Source organism: Phascolarctos cinereus, unplaced genomic scaffold (genome assembly GCF_003287225.1).
Source record: "Phascolarctos cinereus isolate Bilbo 61053 unplaced genomic scaffold, phaCin_HiC Scaffold_5;HRSCAF=322, whole genome shotgun sequence".
Taxonomy (NCBI): domain Eukaryota; kingdom Metazoa; phylum Chordata; class Mammalia; order Diprotodontia; family Phascolarctidae; genus Phascolarctos; species Phascolarctos cinereus.
Window position 1 is genome coordinate 434,619,835 of NW_027555958.1, and position 15,718 is coordinate 434,635,552.

General features: G+C 41.4%; 1 protein-coding gene across 1 annotated transcript; it reads left to right on the forward strand.

Annotated features, from left to right (window-relative positions):
• Positions 1–2,027: 2,027 nt before the first annotated feature.
• LOC144457716 (uncharacterized) lies at positions 2,028–5,341 on the forward strand. Its single transcript, XM_078155797.1, has 2 exons — positions 2,028–2,409; positions 5,223–5,341. The coding sequence occupies exons 1-2, from the start codon at positions 2,028–2,030 to the stop codon at positions 5,339–5,341; spliced, it is 501 nt and encodes a 166-aa protein (XP_078011923.1).
• The last annotated feature ends 10,377 nt before the right edge of the window (positions 5,342–15,718 follow it).

Consider the following 15,718-nt stretch of genomic DNA (forward strand, 5'->3'; position numbering starts at 1 on the left):
CTGCATTCGGAGTTTGCTTCCAAGCTCTGCTCTTTACTATCTTAGCGATCCCTTTTCTTGCCTAATCTATGCTGTTAAAAGAACCATTTGAACGAGTTGATTCGCTAAGATCCTTTCCAAGTCTAAGTCTTGCGATCCCTTTATGCACTGTTCCCTTTTATGCTAAGATTACCGAAATCTGTGAGATCCAACTGTGCAAAACAGCGTGTGAAAGGGTAGAATTATCAACATCTTTCAAAGTGCTTGTTTACTGTGCGATAGATACTTTGCTACAAGATTTCAAGCGGTTGTACACTCCCGTTGATAGCACAGATAGCGACCCATCAAGCCGCCGGCTTTTCTCTACCTGTTTCCATTTCAATCGCCAGCTGTGCGGCGGGTATCGAATCCCGCCGGCCACTTCTCCGGGCCGCTGATTCCCTGCTCTCGCCAGCTTATCCAACGCGTATAGCAGACCTACCCCAGGTGCCTGGCGGCCCTTTTTCTAGTGAAAACACCTCTAAGTCTTTAACATTATGTTGGTACCACTTTGCCGCCGCACTCAGCCTATCCATCTATTTACCCTTCGGTTTGGTTTTTTTTTTTTTTTTGCTCCATGACCGGCCCTTCTCTTTCTCTCTTATCATACGTTTTGGACAGTGTCTTCCCGCAATGCGCAAATCAATGCAGCAAGGCATCGGACTTGCAAGTCATCCCTGGCAATCGGCTTCTCCAGCCGCCTTGCCGCCTGTCTTCAGGGTGACCCCCGCACTCCCGATTCTTTCCCGATCCGCAACCCCATTGCCAAGGGCTCCCTGCCGTATTGCAGCAGTAGGAAAATATTGGGGTTAAACATAAAAATATGGAGAGATAGATTAGGGTTTGGGGCAATATATTCTTTTTTTCCCTTTTTATATTTGTGCCTGAGAGTTGCTTAGGACTGCGAAACGCACTGCGCAATTTCCATGGAAAACTTGTTTGGCGCATGCCCGTCTGGGCCGGGAAAGCGAGCGAGAGAAGCTGGGAAACATGGATTAAATATGGGGATGGGGTCTCTAGCAGGGGTCTGCAGGGGGAGACTGAACTGATAAACATAAGCGCCCCGAGTCCCTGCCTTCAAGGGCTGCTGGGGCCTCGGTTTTGGGGTGGTCAGGGCCGGCGGGCTCGCTGGACCCATAACTTACAGACTGGTTTACGCACGGAAAAGTACCCACACGCAGTCTGGTAACCTAGCATTGCGTGCGCTCCAGGTGACAAGAGCATAGGCCCCATGCCCGAGCCATTGCCCCCTTGCCCTGGGCTCAGGGGCACTGCTTTCTTTTGCTTTACTAATCGGCTGGGTTCGGGCTCGGGCTCGGGCTCGGGCTTGGCTCGGCTCAGCCGGCGTACCAAAGGTAATTTGGCTTGAAAAACCCGGTTAGGCGCCGCAGCAACCGCGGCCGCCTCGGCAACCGCAGCTGCCTTGGCTCCGGTCGCTGCAGCAGCTGTGACTGCCCCCTTGTGGACAAGGTGCGCAGCGGGACAGCTGCAGGAGCCTCGAAGGCTCGGGTGCCACCAGCTCTGCGGAGAGACCAGAAAGCCCAGTGCGTGGCGGGCTATCCATGCCACCCCCTAAAACTGAGGTGTCTTCAATAAAGGGAAACTAAAGTGACCAATGATTACATCCTGTTCACAAATATCTACTTAGTCACTGTGCTATTCTTTAGGGGTGCCCACCTGGTCCCCACTGTGCTACTTGAAAGAGGCGCCCCAGAAAAGGCCAGGGCCTTTTCCATACTTAGTCATTGGCCCCCATCTGAAGGTACAGTCTGTGGCCCTCCACTTTGCCTTTCCCCTAGCCCCCTCCTCAACTAGAGTCCCAGTACTGGCTGGTGTCACTTCTGGGTTTGTGTGCTACTGGGGAAGGGGTCTGCTTGAGGAAAGGGTCTACTATGTCTCTAGCTGGGCCAGGCAGGCTACGTGAGGCAGGCTGGCAGGGAACAGGCAGACGGGTGAGGGAGGGGGGTTTGCTCCTCCGTGAGGGAAGGGGGAGCAGGGGGTGGAGCCTGATGGGGAGGGGGGCAGGGGGGTGGGTGGGGTTGGGGGCGTGTCTGCCCGCCAGCGAGAGTGTCTATCCCGCACCCGCCAGTGCCAGTGCCACTGCTGTTGTGACCACCGTCGCCAGCAGCCTCTTAGGAGTTCCCACCGCGGAACCCCTTAGAGTTGCGAGTGAGCCGAGAGCTGTCCTCAGCAGCTCTCTGCCCGCACGCCTGCCGCAGGCACCCCAGTCACTGAGCAGTCAGGCGGCTTGTCCGCCTCACCCAGAGCCGACGACGTCCAAGCGCCCTGAAGACCTTCCCCTTCCCTCCCCTCCTTCCCCCGAAGATCCCGATCTCCCTGACTCCCCAACTATGGGAAACGCCGGAGCAGCTGCCCGAAGGTGCACCGAAGGTGAGAGTGGTGAGTCTTCCCAGGTGGGGCAAGCAGATTTAGCCTCTTCCCCAGTCCACCCACACCTCCGCCTGCCGTTTGGTCCTTGGGGGTCTCCTCTAAATCTTGCCAGCCTCCCCTAAGTAAGTCCTTTAAGACTTAGCCGTCTTTTCCAATTGTCTTAAGTCCCGTCCGTTAGTTTATACTCAGTCCCGTCAGTTTTAGTCTGTCTCGACGTGCTGCCCGCCTGCCCCTCTGTCCAGCTCTTTAAGGGCTCATTGGACTAATAATGAAGGACGGTGACAGGAGCAAATCTGAGATGCCCCTCTTAAAGTCCACACAAGGGTTGGGCACAGCTCCTTAAGATGCACCCCACAAACTCCCTAGGCATTACCCAGTCCAAAGTCCGGTCTACTGGCCGCAGACAACTTGGGGCAGCTGTGTCTAGCTCCCCGTGTTTTTTCACCCCGCTCTCCCAGTTCCTTACCTAATGCCTTTATGGTCCAGTCCAGTTTCTAGGTCCCCATCTGTCCCAATTCTCACCGTCTGTGCACCAGACGGTTGTCTGTCCTCTCCTGAGCCTCTCTACCCGTCCGAGAGGCAGGCTGCGGGCTTTGCCCCGACAGACGTACTTGGGCGAAGATGAGACAGGTGAAGGGAGATGAAAGGTAGAAAAGCTCACCTAGTCCCACTTGTGTTCCTCTCCCTCCGCCCAGAATCATCCCCTCGAAGAGAGAGGTTCTGAGGGTGGGGGCGGGCGAGGGCGAGGCTGGGGGTCCTATTAATAAGCACGCCAGTGAGTGTGTGAGCGAGTGTGTGCGTGCCTGTGCGAGCGCGAAGCGAGGGAATGAAACCTCCACGCACGCACGCGGTTCCTGCCCGGTAAGTACCAAAACCACGTTTCTTTCCCCCTTTTCCCTCCTTCACGAAGTGTTAAGCGCTAAGCGCCCGGCTACAGCCGCGCGCGCACTTGTGCCAATCCTCTGAGCGAGCGCCACTCTTGGCGCACGCGCTCCCTCCGCCTGTTGGGGGACTCAAAGAGGGCAAAAACCACATATTACCGCACAAAAACCACTCCCCTTCACACTTGGCACTAAACCCCCATCGCCCGATGAGACGCACTTGTTAAAAGACTCCCTCCATCCCCACTGGCGGTGCGCTCTTAGAGCAAACAGACGGGGAGCGCAGTCTGAGGTACATCCTCCATAACGCCTGTGCTTTCGCCAGGATGCGCTCTTAACACCCTTTGGGAGGGGGGAAAATGCTAATCCAGCTAAATGGGCTTATTTGAGGGGAGCAAAAGGGCCAGCTCTAGCGTTTCTAGGACCCCCCCAAAAAAACTGTCGCAATAAGTTGTATCAAAAAATGAAAAGGTGACACTCGAATTGCGCGGGAGTAAAATGTTACTTCGTCACATATGTAAAAATGTTGATTTCTCCACTTTGGGGGGAAAAGTATGGCAACTACCCCAAGCAGTACAAAATATAGCCATTCATGCCCCACCCGCACTCCTCTGCCCCCCCCACTCTGCCGCAACCCCCCTCCTTCTTCTCTTTCTTCTCCCCCTCCCTCCTATCCTTTTTCTCCCCTCTCTTTTCTCCTCTTCCCTCCTCCCTTCTTCCTCCTCTCCTCTCCTCTCCTCTTCCCCCCCCGCCCTCCTCTCCTCCTCCTCCCCATCTCTCCTCTCTTCCCCCTCCCTCCTCTCCTTTTTTACCCTCCCTCTCCTCTTCCCTCCTCCTTCTTCCTCTCTCCCTTCCCCGCCCTCTTCTCTTCCTCCTCCCCTTTTCTCCTCATCCCCCCTCCCTCCTCTGCTCCTCATCCCCCCCCTTTCTCTTCCTCATCCCCCCTCCCTCCTCATCCCCCCTCCCTCTTCTGCTCCTCATCCCCCCTCCCTCCTCTCCTCCTCATCCCCTCCCTCCTCTCCTCCTCATCCCCCCTCCCTCCTCTCCTCCTCATCCCCCTCCCTCCTCTCCTCCTCATCCCCCTCCCTCCTCTCCTCCCCCTCCCTCCTCTCCCCGTGGCTCCTCTCCTACTCCCCTCTCCCATTCCCACTTCCCTTCCCTCTTCCTATGTATTGCCAACTTAATACTAATGCATCATTACATCCTTGTATGTACAATGTTACACACTAATTGATGTATAGTCTGCTGGGGTCAGAAGATATTTTGTAACTGGTCAAATAAAAAGTACATCCTGGTTTGTTTCTTATAAACTCCAGGGAACATTTAGAATAAAGTGAATTGAAGGCATACATAAGGTTTATTGGCCAGTTAATGAATATTTTTTTCTTTAGCCAGGTTTCTCTGCCAAAGTCAAAGTAAAGCTATTTTTTTCTAATCAGCATAAAGGAAAAAAATTAATTCTTCTAGAGCCTGTGTCCTTAAATCATTAAAGAATAATTTTAAAAATCTGAAAAAAAGCCACACTGATTAATTGATCTTTCTATATATTTTAATTTGAATATGAAAACAGGCTTTATAGTGGTGCACCAGTATGGTCTTGATGTTTACTTGTCATGTGCTAATATAAAAGTGTTTTAAAATGCTTTCAAAATTATGATAAATAATTATATTTTTAAATGATGTCAATGAGAGGCTAATATAGAAGCAGAGACTTTGCTGTCTGCTTTTTTAAAAAATGGAAAAAAAATTAAAGAAACTTAGAAGCCTGCTATGGAGAAAAATATCCATGAAGAATGTCAAATGAATTGTTTTCCCTATTAATTTAATTTAAATGTCTAATTAATTAAAGTGACTTAAACGTGTGTTGGTGTCTTATTCCTGTTATAAAAGAATGTACTTGTGAATTGAATCATGCAAGTGTTTTCCTTTTAGCCATGGATGGAGACGGATATCTTGAGAATGATCCTTATGGTAAGATGGGTTTTATGATGATCTGCATATTTAATTATTGGGCTACTAAAGTAGTCCTCTCCTTGCCAGTGTTAATGTAAGGTTCATACATATGGAAAAATTTTCAATACCTTAAAGAAAATGAAAAAGAGAAATCCCCAACATTTAATTAATTATTCCTATACACTCTTTATGCAATATGAGTTTCTTTTTAAAGGCTCAAATGTTCATTGACAGCCTAGTTTGCATGTGTCTATTAGCATATATTTTCAGTACATTATACATGCAAACTGAAGTTTACTGAGTAGTTTTGAACAAATGATGGGAAGTGATAGAAAATAGGACAACTTAAGGACAACTAGTTAATATGTTGTGTCCTTGATCTATGTGCATAATTTCAGCTGGAAGAGTGTTATTCAAGGGCATTTGTTAATGTCCTGTTGGAGGAAACAAGGTAATTGACCCATTGATAAATCATAAAAATAAATAAAAGAACCATTACCATAACACTGGAGAGGTTTATTGCTTTGGGTACTTACAAAAAAATTAATTTAGTTAGCCTAGCTGTGAATCACCTAAGCATTTAATCTGTATTTTCTTTAAACAATTTTTTCAATACTTGAGTGGATTCAGTGGTTTCATAGATGTGGTCACTGTCTCCAATGGTGCAGATTACCACACCTACACTCCCTTCAATAATACAGATCACAACTCATACACTCCCTTCAATGGTGCAGCTCAAAGGCTGTCCACACCTCATTCTATGTGCCTCTTATCCATAGCTTTGTGTATTGGCATAAAATAATTTTAATATCTTACATAGCAATTTATAGCTATCCATTATCATTCTAATGAATACAGATACAATCGAATCAATCAATCAATCAGGAAGTATTTATCAAAAACTGTTATGTGAAAGGCAGTAGACTAGAAGGTGGAGGTACAAACAGGTAAGAAAGTCAATAGAACTTTATTACAACTCTCCTATTGAGAAATTCATAGATTTCTAATTAGAAGGAACCTTAAAGGTCATCCAGTTCAGTTGTCGCATTCTACCAATTAAGAAGCTGAAGTCTACAGAGGTTAAGTGATTTGCCCAAGGTCAATAAATAGCAGAGCCAGGATTTGAAACTATGTCCTTTGACTCCAAAATCCAGAGCTCTATCCCTTATTCTAACTGAACTGGTTTACAGATTTTTTTCTGGTAGTGGGCAACCCACCCCTCCAATTAATTTGATTCTTTGTTTTCAGAAAAGGGAAAATAATGAACTTTACAATGTGGCTAGCTAACTAGCTAGACTTAAAATCCTGGTAAAATTCCAGAACATTCTATTGAAGGGTGGCTGGTGAATAGCTAGAAAAGGAAATGGTGATCATTAAGAGGTCACATGACTGGGGGGGGTAGAGGGGAGAAGAAGCCATACCAGATTAACCTCATACCCTTTTTTTTGACACCCTCTCCCTCTCAGGCCCCATCCCTTGCTCCCCCTCCCTGCCAAGCCCCATCCCTAGCCCCTCCCTCCCCTTCAAATACCATTCGTAGTCTCCCCCTCCCCACCAAACCCTATTCTTGGCCCCTTCCTCCTTGGCCCCCCAAACCCCATGCCTAGCTCCCCGTCCCTCTCAACTCTCATCCCTGGCAACTCCCCTCATCCCCATCCCCATCTCTGGCCCCTCCGTCCCCTTCTTGTTCCTATCCCTTGTCCCTCCCTCCCAGGCCCCATCCCTTGCCCCTCCCTCCCTCCCAGGCCCCATCCTTTGCTCCTTCCTTTCCTCATTCTAACCCCCACCTGGTCTTACATCCTGCCAAAAAAGGAAATGGGGTTATTCTGACGTGAGCTTTTTTTTTTTAACCAAGCCCTAAACCATACTAGCCTTTTGTGATCATGGCCCCCCTAACCATCTTAATAATACCTTCTATAATTTTCACAGGAATTATATTCAAACTTATGGGCCAGGCATCCCGCAGCCTTCATTTTCCTCTTCAATTCATTTCTCCTTTTCCAGTCCTTTAGCGTGCCTCCTATTCCTCAAAACCTTTCATAGGTTAATGACGCTGCGACTAAACCCTCCTGTTGTTGTAGAATCCTAAGATTAAGTTTGACGGGATTTGATGATTTAAACCCAGCTAAAGCACTTGGGTTGGAATTTACTTTCTACTACTCTTGAGTATCGGCTCCCCAGTAGCTCTTTCTCCTTATTAGAGAAAACAGAAGAGTTAAATAATTATCTGTTTTCTCTCCGTCGTGGGGTATCAATCAGCCTGTCCCTCTCAAGAAGCAGCCTTGCTTATTCTTTGATCTTCCCTCTTTTCCCAATATCACTATAAAACCCCAAATAAAGAGGCAACCACAATTTTTGTTTGTCCTTAGCCAGCCTCGGCTATCCTGAGCCTTGATGCTCCCGATATAATTCTTATGGGACTATCTGTGCTTTCAAATTCATCTCCTGTTCCCTGCCCTTGCTTCTGTGTTTTTTGCATACCTTTTAAAAACTCTTAAGTTCATTAGTGAGTTCCTTTTGCATCCACATTTATCTCTTTAGGCAACTCCCCATATTTCTCATTAAAATTATTTTTCTTTTTGCCCTCAGAATTTCATTCATATTTAGCAGCTATTCCTCAAAAGGCAACTCACTTTGCCTTTTGTCTCTGACAATATGGAGACTTGATTTGTCCTGAATCCTTGTCTCTCCCCTTCCCCCTCCCCCCGCTTCTGCAGTGCTCCTTTATTGTAGAATTCATTCAAATTCTCAGCTTTAGTTTCAGTAGCATTTCGGGTTAAAGGAGTCATAAACCAATGGGGAATGAGAGGCAAGGAGACACACACACACACACTCACACTCACGCTCTCACACTCACACATTTACATGGACCTGGAGGGAGGGTAGCACAGCCACATCCCCAACCCCCATTACCCATATGTAGTTATATATTTATAGGTTTAAATTGCTATATAAGTTATTAAAATTATTTATGCCAACATAAAAAAAGAGCAAGTTTTCTCTCTGAGGTGAACAAGGTATATGATGCCAGATGGAGAAAAAACAAAAGAAAAAGCATGATCAGGGCAATAAGGGGCAAAGACTTTGGATAACCCTAGTTTAAAAATGATAATAATAGCTCACATTTATATAGCACTTAAGGGTTTAAAGCCCTTTATATGTGTATCTTATTTAATATACACAATGATCCTTTGAAGGTTATCGTTTATAATCTGTTCTCCTAGAACCAATGGTCCGCAGACTTCTTAGAGGTAGATACAACACAGGGGAAGACAATCACAGACATATAAAAAAAAAATTAGGCCCACCAAACTAGCAGGGCTGCCTTGTTATTGCAAGAAGAAATCTCACCTGGATCCCTTACCATTCCTCTTTAACAATGCACAATTCTGTGAATACCTAATCATTGGCCAGTCTCAAATATCAGCCTAGAGCAGAGATTCTTAACCATGAACCTCCCCCTCCCCCCTTTTAGGGAGGAGTCTATGAATTTTTAAAAATTGATAATTGTATTTAAATATAATTAGTTTCCTTTCTAATGCCAATTACTTGGTTTATGCATTTAAAAAGTTATTTTGAGAAGGGATCCCTGGCTTCAACAGACTGCTGCCCAGTGGGTCCAGGATACAAAAAAGGAGAAAGACTCTTGACCTAAACATTCTAGCTCTTTCTGCTTTTGTATAGTGTCCCAAAAATTTTAATAGCTATCAAATAACTATTATTTTCACAATTAAAGCTTTAAAATGCTCTAAGACTTTTGGGACATCCTATATCCTGACTAGATTTCTTAAATGTAGGGGAGAGATTAGCTCCCCCTACAGGGATATTGGAAACAGCTGCTGCTTTCCTGCCCCACAGATCAGCTGCCTTGACTAAGTGATTAATGTCACACTGGTATTCTTTCTGCCATATCATGCTTATTTATAAGAAAAGCTAATTAATGATTTTTTAAAAATTCAAATTATATACACACATATGCATGTACATACATATATACACAAGTACATTCCCTAAATATGTTCTTCCTCTGATGTCTCATCATGGGGAAAACTTTGGGTTTTCAAAGGCTCTGCCAGTGAAGCATATGATGGAAAGGCAAATTTTATGTGATCCAGTTAACAGATTGAGTCTGCTGTTCATAGATCAGCTTAGTTAATTACCAAGAGACTCATCGCTAGTAAGCTGATCACTAGGATTTTGAGGGCATTTTAAAAGAAAATTGTTTATGACCCTCAGTCCTGTGTAGCCCCTTTATGATTCCCAATTGATGGTTGAGATGAAGTAACAGAAAATGAGAGCAGGGGTTCTTAACCTTGTTTTGGACCCCTTGAGCAGTCTGGTAAAAACCTATGGACTCCTTAGAATCAGGTTTTTAAGTAAATAAAATAAAATATACAAAATTATAAATAAAACCAAATAAATTGAAATACAGTTACCAATTTAAAAAAAAAAGTTCAAAGACCCCAAATTAAGAATCTCTGCTTTAGTAGATAGTATTACTGAGTTGCTCTGACAAAAAAAAAGTCTTCAAATTAGTTCTAATTAAATCTAGGCTTATGAATTCGCCAACTGTCAACTAATGTGGTTTCTTCTAAAAATTAATAAGAAAAACAGGTCTTTTGTGACCTCATCCAATCATAAATATTCCCATTAATAATATGTATGGTCTATTTTACATAAGGCAATCTCAGATTTGGTTTTTTTTTTTCAAAGCAAATATATTGTAGATGGTGGTAGGGTAAAAAAAAAAAGCTGATTTACATCTCTAATGACCAAAAAAGTCATCCTACTAATTGCAACTTTTTAAAAGATGGATGTTGCTTAAAAAAAATGTACTGCCCTATACTTAAACACATATTTGAATGTTTCTTTCACTATTGGTAGGCTATGTACTTTAAACTGTGTTATTTCCAGTAGTAGTGATATGGTATATTGACTCTCATCCTGGTAACTTGTGAATATATAAAATGTTTGGTTAATTATGGAATATGTTTTCTCTGGGTGAGGTTCTTGGTTGGTGAGAATGACCTTGACTTCATAAGAACCTGAACTTTGTTGAGCTAGAGTTTTATATGTCTTCATGCTAACGTTTATTTTTTTTTAATTGAAAAGGGGACAGAGGAAATTATTTTCCTTTAATTAATATTAATAAATAATTAATAACTTTAATGAGGTATAAGCCTTGTAAGATACTCAAATTGTTAGCTTTGTAGGGAAAACTTTTCACTAGATTTAAGGTATTGGGATAACAATAATGAGAGGACAGAAGACTGGACCCTGAGAATCAGGAGCTCTGAGTTCTAATCCTTTTTCATCCACTAACTAGCAACTAAATAAGTCATAAATCTGAGCTTCAGTTTCATCAGTTATGAACTGAAGTGGTTGGTCTAAATGGCCTTTGAACTCCCAGCTCAAAAATGCTGTGATTTTAATACCTTGTTAAGGATTTAAAAAACATAATGACAAGACAGGTATATACATATATACGTATGTGTATATAATAGCATTAGGTAGGTAGATAGATGGATGGATAGATAGATAGATAGATAGATAGATAGATAGATAGATAGATAGATAGACAGGTATAGGAAGTTCTCATAAGGCTGTATGGGCAAAAAAGTGGCATGTCAGCTTCAATGTGAGCAAATGTAAGGTAGTCTACAGGTGTCCCAAAAGCCTTAGCTTTAAATAAGCTCCAGAATTTGGACCTCAGCTCTACCATTTGGTACCCATATAATCCTAAGCAATCATTTAACTTCTCTGAACTCATTTCCTCATCTGTAAAGTGAGAGTGTTGAACTAGATGAGTCTGAGGTGCCTATAGGAAGGGGCCCATTTATGGTATTATTAATTCAAGTAATAAAATTCAACAAGAAAGGTATAACTGAGGCTGGTACCCTCAGGGAATCTTTTCTTATGTACCCACTGGTACATAAGGTAAGCAGAGACTCATGAAATTGAGGAGGGGGATCAATAGGTAATTGTGGTTTGTGTCCTCCACTCCTTCTGGTATCTTATTTAGTGTCCCTGTGCTTTGGTGCTCACCCTAGAGTATTGGTGTACTAGATGGGTGAGTCAATGATGAGACAGTCATTCAGATTTCCCGGACCCATATCTGATAAGCGATTGTTCTGAGACTCTGCCATGGGCTCCAAGGGTGTGTTCAAAAGCATGAGGTTTTATAGGAAAGACAGAAAGACAAAAAGAAAGACAGACAGACAGAAAGAAAAAAAGAAAGAAAGAAAGACCCAAACATTTGTTAATTATAGACTAAGTTTCTTAAACAATCTTACCTCATGTTCCAACTGGTAAGATAGTAAGGGGTCATTATGGGGATGGGGAAAGGTAATTATAGGATCGTAGATTTAGAAATGGAAGGGCTTTTAGAGCTCATCTAGTCCAGCCCCAACCTTTTATAGGATACTAAATTCCAGAGAAATTAATTTAATTTAATTTAGTATATTAAATAACTTGCCCAAAGCCACATAGGTGGGAAGTAGCAGAGTCAGAGTCTGAAGCAAGGTCTTAGTTTTTCAGATGACTCTCAAAACTATATATCCATCCCCAGTTCAAATCCTGATTACTTCTTCCCTGAACTATTACAATATTTTCTTAGTCTGCCTGCCGCCCATCTTCTTTCTCTCCTATCCAACTGCCACCCAGCTGCCAGATTGACATTCCTAAAACACAGGTCTGAATAGATTAGTGAAAAAGTTTTCATTAATATATTCTGTAGCATGCTAACCTTTTACTCAGTGGCATTATGTTGTTGACTGTAGCCAATTATGATTCCCCTCAATTTTTTCTGGCATATTTATGTTTGTTTAATTTTTTACAATCTTTGTGTCTTTGAGTACCAATTGCATTAGTTTATAAATAGAGCTATTTCTTCAAATTATCAAAGTCATTTAAAATTTTACATCTCTTTAAGAATATCAACAAGCTCACTTTAATATAAAACATTAATGAGCATATTTTCAATCTTTGGGCCTTTGATTGCACAAAAACAATGAGAACTCTGCCCTTATCTCTTGTTGAGAAAAGTAAACCCATACTTCATTATGTAGTCATTATATAGTCTACTTACACACAAAGACAGATCTTCTTCCTCTAGAAATGTGTAGCAAATTGTGAAAATAGACTTTTAAAAGTTCTATTGTGTTGAATGTCCCCAGTGGTGAGTAATAATAATAATCCCTTACATTTGTATAATTCATTAAGATTTTTCCAAGTGTTTTTTGCATAACAACCTTGGGAAGTAGATGGTACAAGTATTATTATTCCCCTTCTGCAAATAATAATGAGGTACAGAGAATTAAGGGCATAATTACGGAGTATCAGAGCCAAGATCGTAGCCCAGGCTGTGTGACTCCAAATTCAATATTCTTTTCACTCAAGTGCACCCCTTTATTCTCTTTTGTAGCTATTTTTCACACATTGTGACACCTTGATATACTACCAACACAAACAACTTTACAGATCCATAAAATATGGTAGGAAAGATGAGAAAGAAAGTAATAATGGTTGAGAATTAAATCCAAATGTTTAGGGGTTTTTCCCCCTTGTCCTAGAACAGAGGTTCTTATCCTTTTTGTCATGGATGCCTTTGGCAGTCTACTGAAGACACTGAACCATTCAAAAGTGTTTTTTAAAAATAAATTCATAATAAAGAAATGTTAAATTTTAGTTAAAAGTTAGTAAAAATAAAGATGTGATTTCCTGCCCCTCCCCTCAGCATTCCTGCTTTAAAAGAAGTAAAGTTTCTTCATCTCCAATTAATTCCTCTTGGATTTCTAGTGGATATCCCCCCAAAAGAGGAATTTTTTTCCCCAGAAAACTGATTTTAAAAAATCACTAGTATTTACTTTTCTAATGTTTCTAGTGCTAGTGTTTACTTTTTCTCATCTAATTAAAACATGGGAAAAAAAAGATTTAAATTCAACCTACAAGAGGCAAGAAGGGCAGCTTGGCATAGTTGAAAGAAGATTGGGTTTGGAGTCAGGAAAAGACCAGGGTTCAAATCCTGCTTCTTATACTAACTAGCCATATAACCATGGGCAAATCACTTAATCAATCAGTGCCTCAATTCCCCTATCTCCAAATGGGTATAATAATATCTATAGTGCCTACCTCCAAGAGTGGTTCTTGTGAGGGTCAAATAAGATAATGTATATAAAACACTGTGAAAACTTTAAAAGTTTGTATAAATAGCTGTCATTAATTATACTTTCTGCATAGCTCAAAAGGTAGACAGAAATATAAGACACATTTTATATTTTGGTGAATTTCAAAGAGTTTCTAGTTGTGGCAAATCTAAAATTGCCATTTATCAAAGCTGTTTGAAGCTTGCATTCACTTTTACCAACTAAATGGAAATTCAATTCAAAAAGCTTTCAGTATATTTGATAGCCCATTATTTCATAAATTATTAATATGCTGAAAATGAGAAACTGTGAACCTACATGTTTTCACTGGCATTAGTAGAAATACTAATGACTAATTTAAAAAAAGTTTTGAGTAGTACTAATGTTTAAAAGCAACCCCCAAAACCCTTGAATTTTCAAGCATAGTTTTAGAATGCATGCTTTTCTGCTCTTCTCTTACCTGATCATTGAAAAAATTGTGGAGTTAAAGATGCCTAAGTAGCTGAATGACATCTTAAATTTTGCTACAGGAGTCATCAGTTTTCAATTATTCAAGCTAATTGAGGAAGCAAAGATGATTTAAAATAAACACGTATTTGATTTTGGAATGCCTTTTAAAAATTTTTTTAGCTTAAAATTGTCTTCCATTTAACTTAGGCTAATTCTGTTTAACTTTGTAGAAATTGAAATTAGATTATGTTTCCAGAGCATAAACTAAATGAGGAGAAGGAGATAGCAACCTTAGTGCTATTCAAGATAGTAGTGGGGAAGTCAAACTCAAAATATAAATTTTCTGCAAAGTAGGTCACTGATGCATAGATCATTGGCAATTATGTTAATTATTGGTTTCTATAGACTGTTCTTTTTCTTCTTAAACACTCCCTGGTTTTCATTCCTGAGATGTGAGCAAGTACAATATTTTCATAAGGAGCTTACCAACTTCAGTGTTTTTTGGGTGTTTTTTTTTAATTTTTAGTCCATTTGGACTATCAAAGCTTAAAAGCGCACAAAGACTTTTGGGACACCCAATATACTATTTAGGATTTTAGAATCATACTTTTTGAGATAGGAAAGACATTGGGGCCACTAAGTAACCCCCCTTATTTTACATAGTATTTAACTTTTATAAGGATCCAAAATGGTGGTTCAGATATTTCAATGAAACTTTCTAAGAATAGTGAAAGCCTTGCTAAATATGTAAAAAAGTCTAAATACCCCAGTTCGGCCATTTCATGGTCAGGCTTCATTTCTGCCTTGAATTCAATCTAGTCTGACCACTTTAAGAGGGAAATGATTAATTTTTGGCTATAGGGACTTCAAGGAACAAGGTAGGATTAGTCAGCAAATAAGGCCCAATGTCCCAGGTTTACATTTAAAGTACTGTCTAAAATTTGATAGGGAAAAAAACAATAGAATAACACCAAGGGACCCTTAGAGCATAGCTTAGTGGAAGGTCTTTTGGCTTCTGTTTCTCCTTCTCCCTCTCTGTCTCTCTCTCTCTTTCCATCCCCTCCCCCAGTCCCTCCCTCCTTTTTCCTTCTCCCTTCCCCCTCCCTCTCTCTCTTTCTCCTTTCTTCATCCTCCTCCTCCTCTCTCCCTCTCTCTCCTTAATTTCTCTCTCCCTCCCTCTCTTCCCTTTACCCCTTCCTCTCTGTCTACCTCCTCCTTCTCTCCCTCCTTATGCCCCCCCTCCTTCTTTCCCCTCCCTTCTCTTTCTTTAGAGTGAGGAAGCTATTTGGAGAGTAGCTGAAAGCACTATCAAATTCTGATAAGGGAACTAAGCTTTTTGTTCTGTAAATGTATCTTATTGATTGACATTCTCAGCTTTGTCAACATCCCAATTATCTTACAATTCATCATGAAATCCCTTTTAAAATGCAAAATTTAATTCATATAGAAAGAAAAATTGATATAACACTCTTTGAATCACATGAAATGTAGTTATGGTATGGAGTTGATTCTACACCAAGAGTTCACTTTTTCTTCTTTTTTTTTTTTTTGGTCATGGATCTCATTTGGCAATCTGGTAAAGCCTATGAATCCTACCTCACAGTGATTTTTTAAAAAATCATAACTGAATAAAATGTTAAATTTCCATTAGAGATTAGTAAAAATAAAATTGTGATTTTTCCCCCATCCAAGTTCATAGCCCCCCTGAAATCTAATCTGTGAATCCCAAGTTAAGGACTTCTAAGGGAACATTAAAATTAAAAACAATCTTGTATTAAAATTTGTCATCAGTCTCCATGAAGCTTTAGCATTCTAGTAACTTCTTGTCTGTCTAAAACTTAACCTTTTAAGATAGAGATATAGTACTGATTCATTTACTTA

Coding starts and splice junctions, on each gene's coding strand:
- LOC144457716 (XM_078155797.1), top strand. CDS start 2,028: ATGGGGAGGGGGGCAGGGGGGTGGGTGGGGTTGGGGGCGTGTCTGCCC. Junction 2,410..5,222: donor TGCCCGAAGGTGCACCGAAG/GTGAGAGTGGTG, acceptor TTTTCCTTTTAG/CCATGGATGGAGACGGATAT.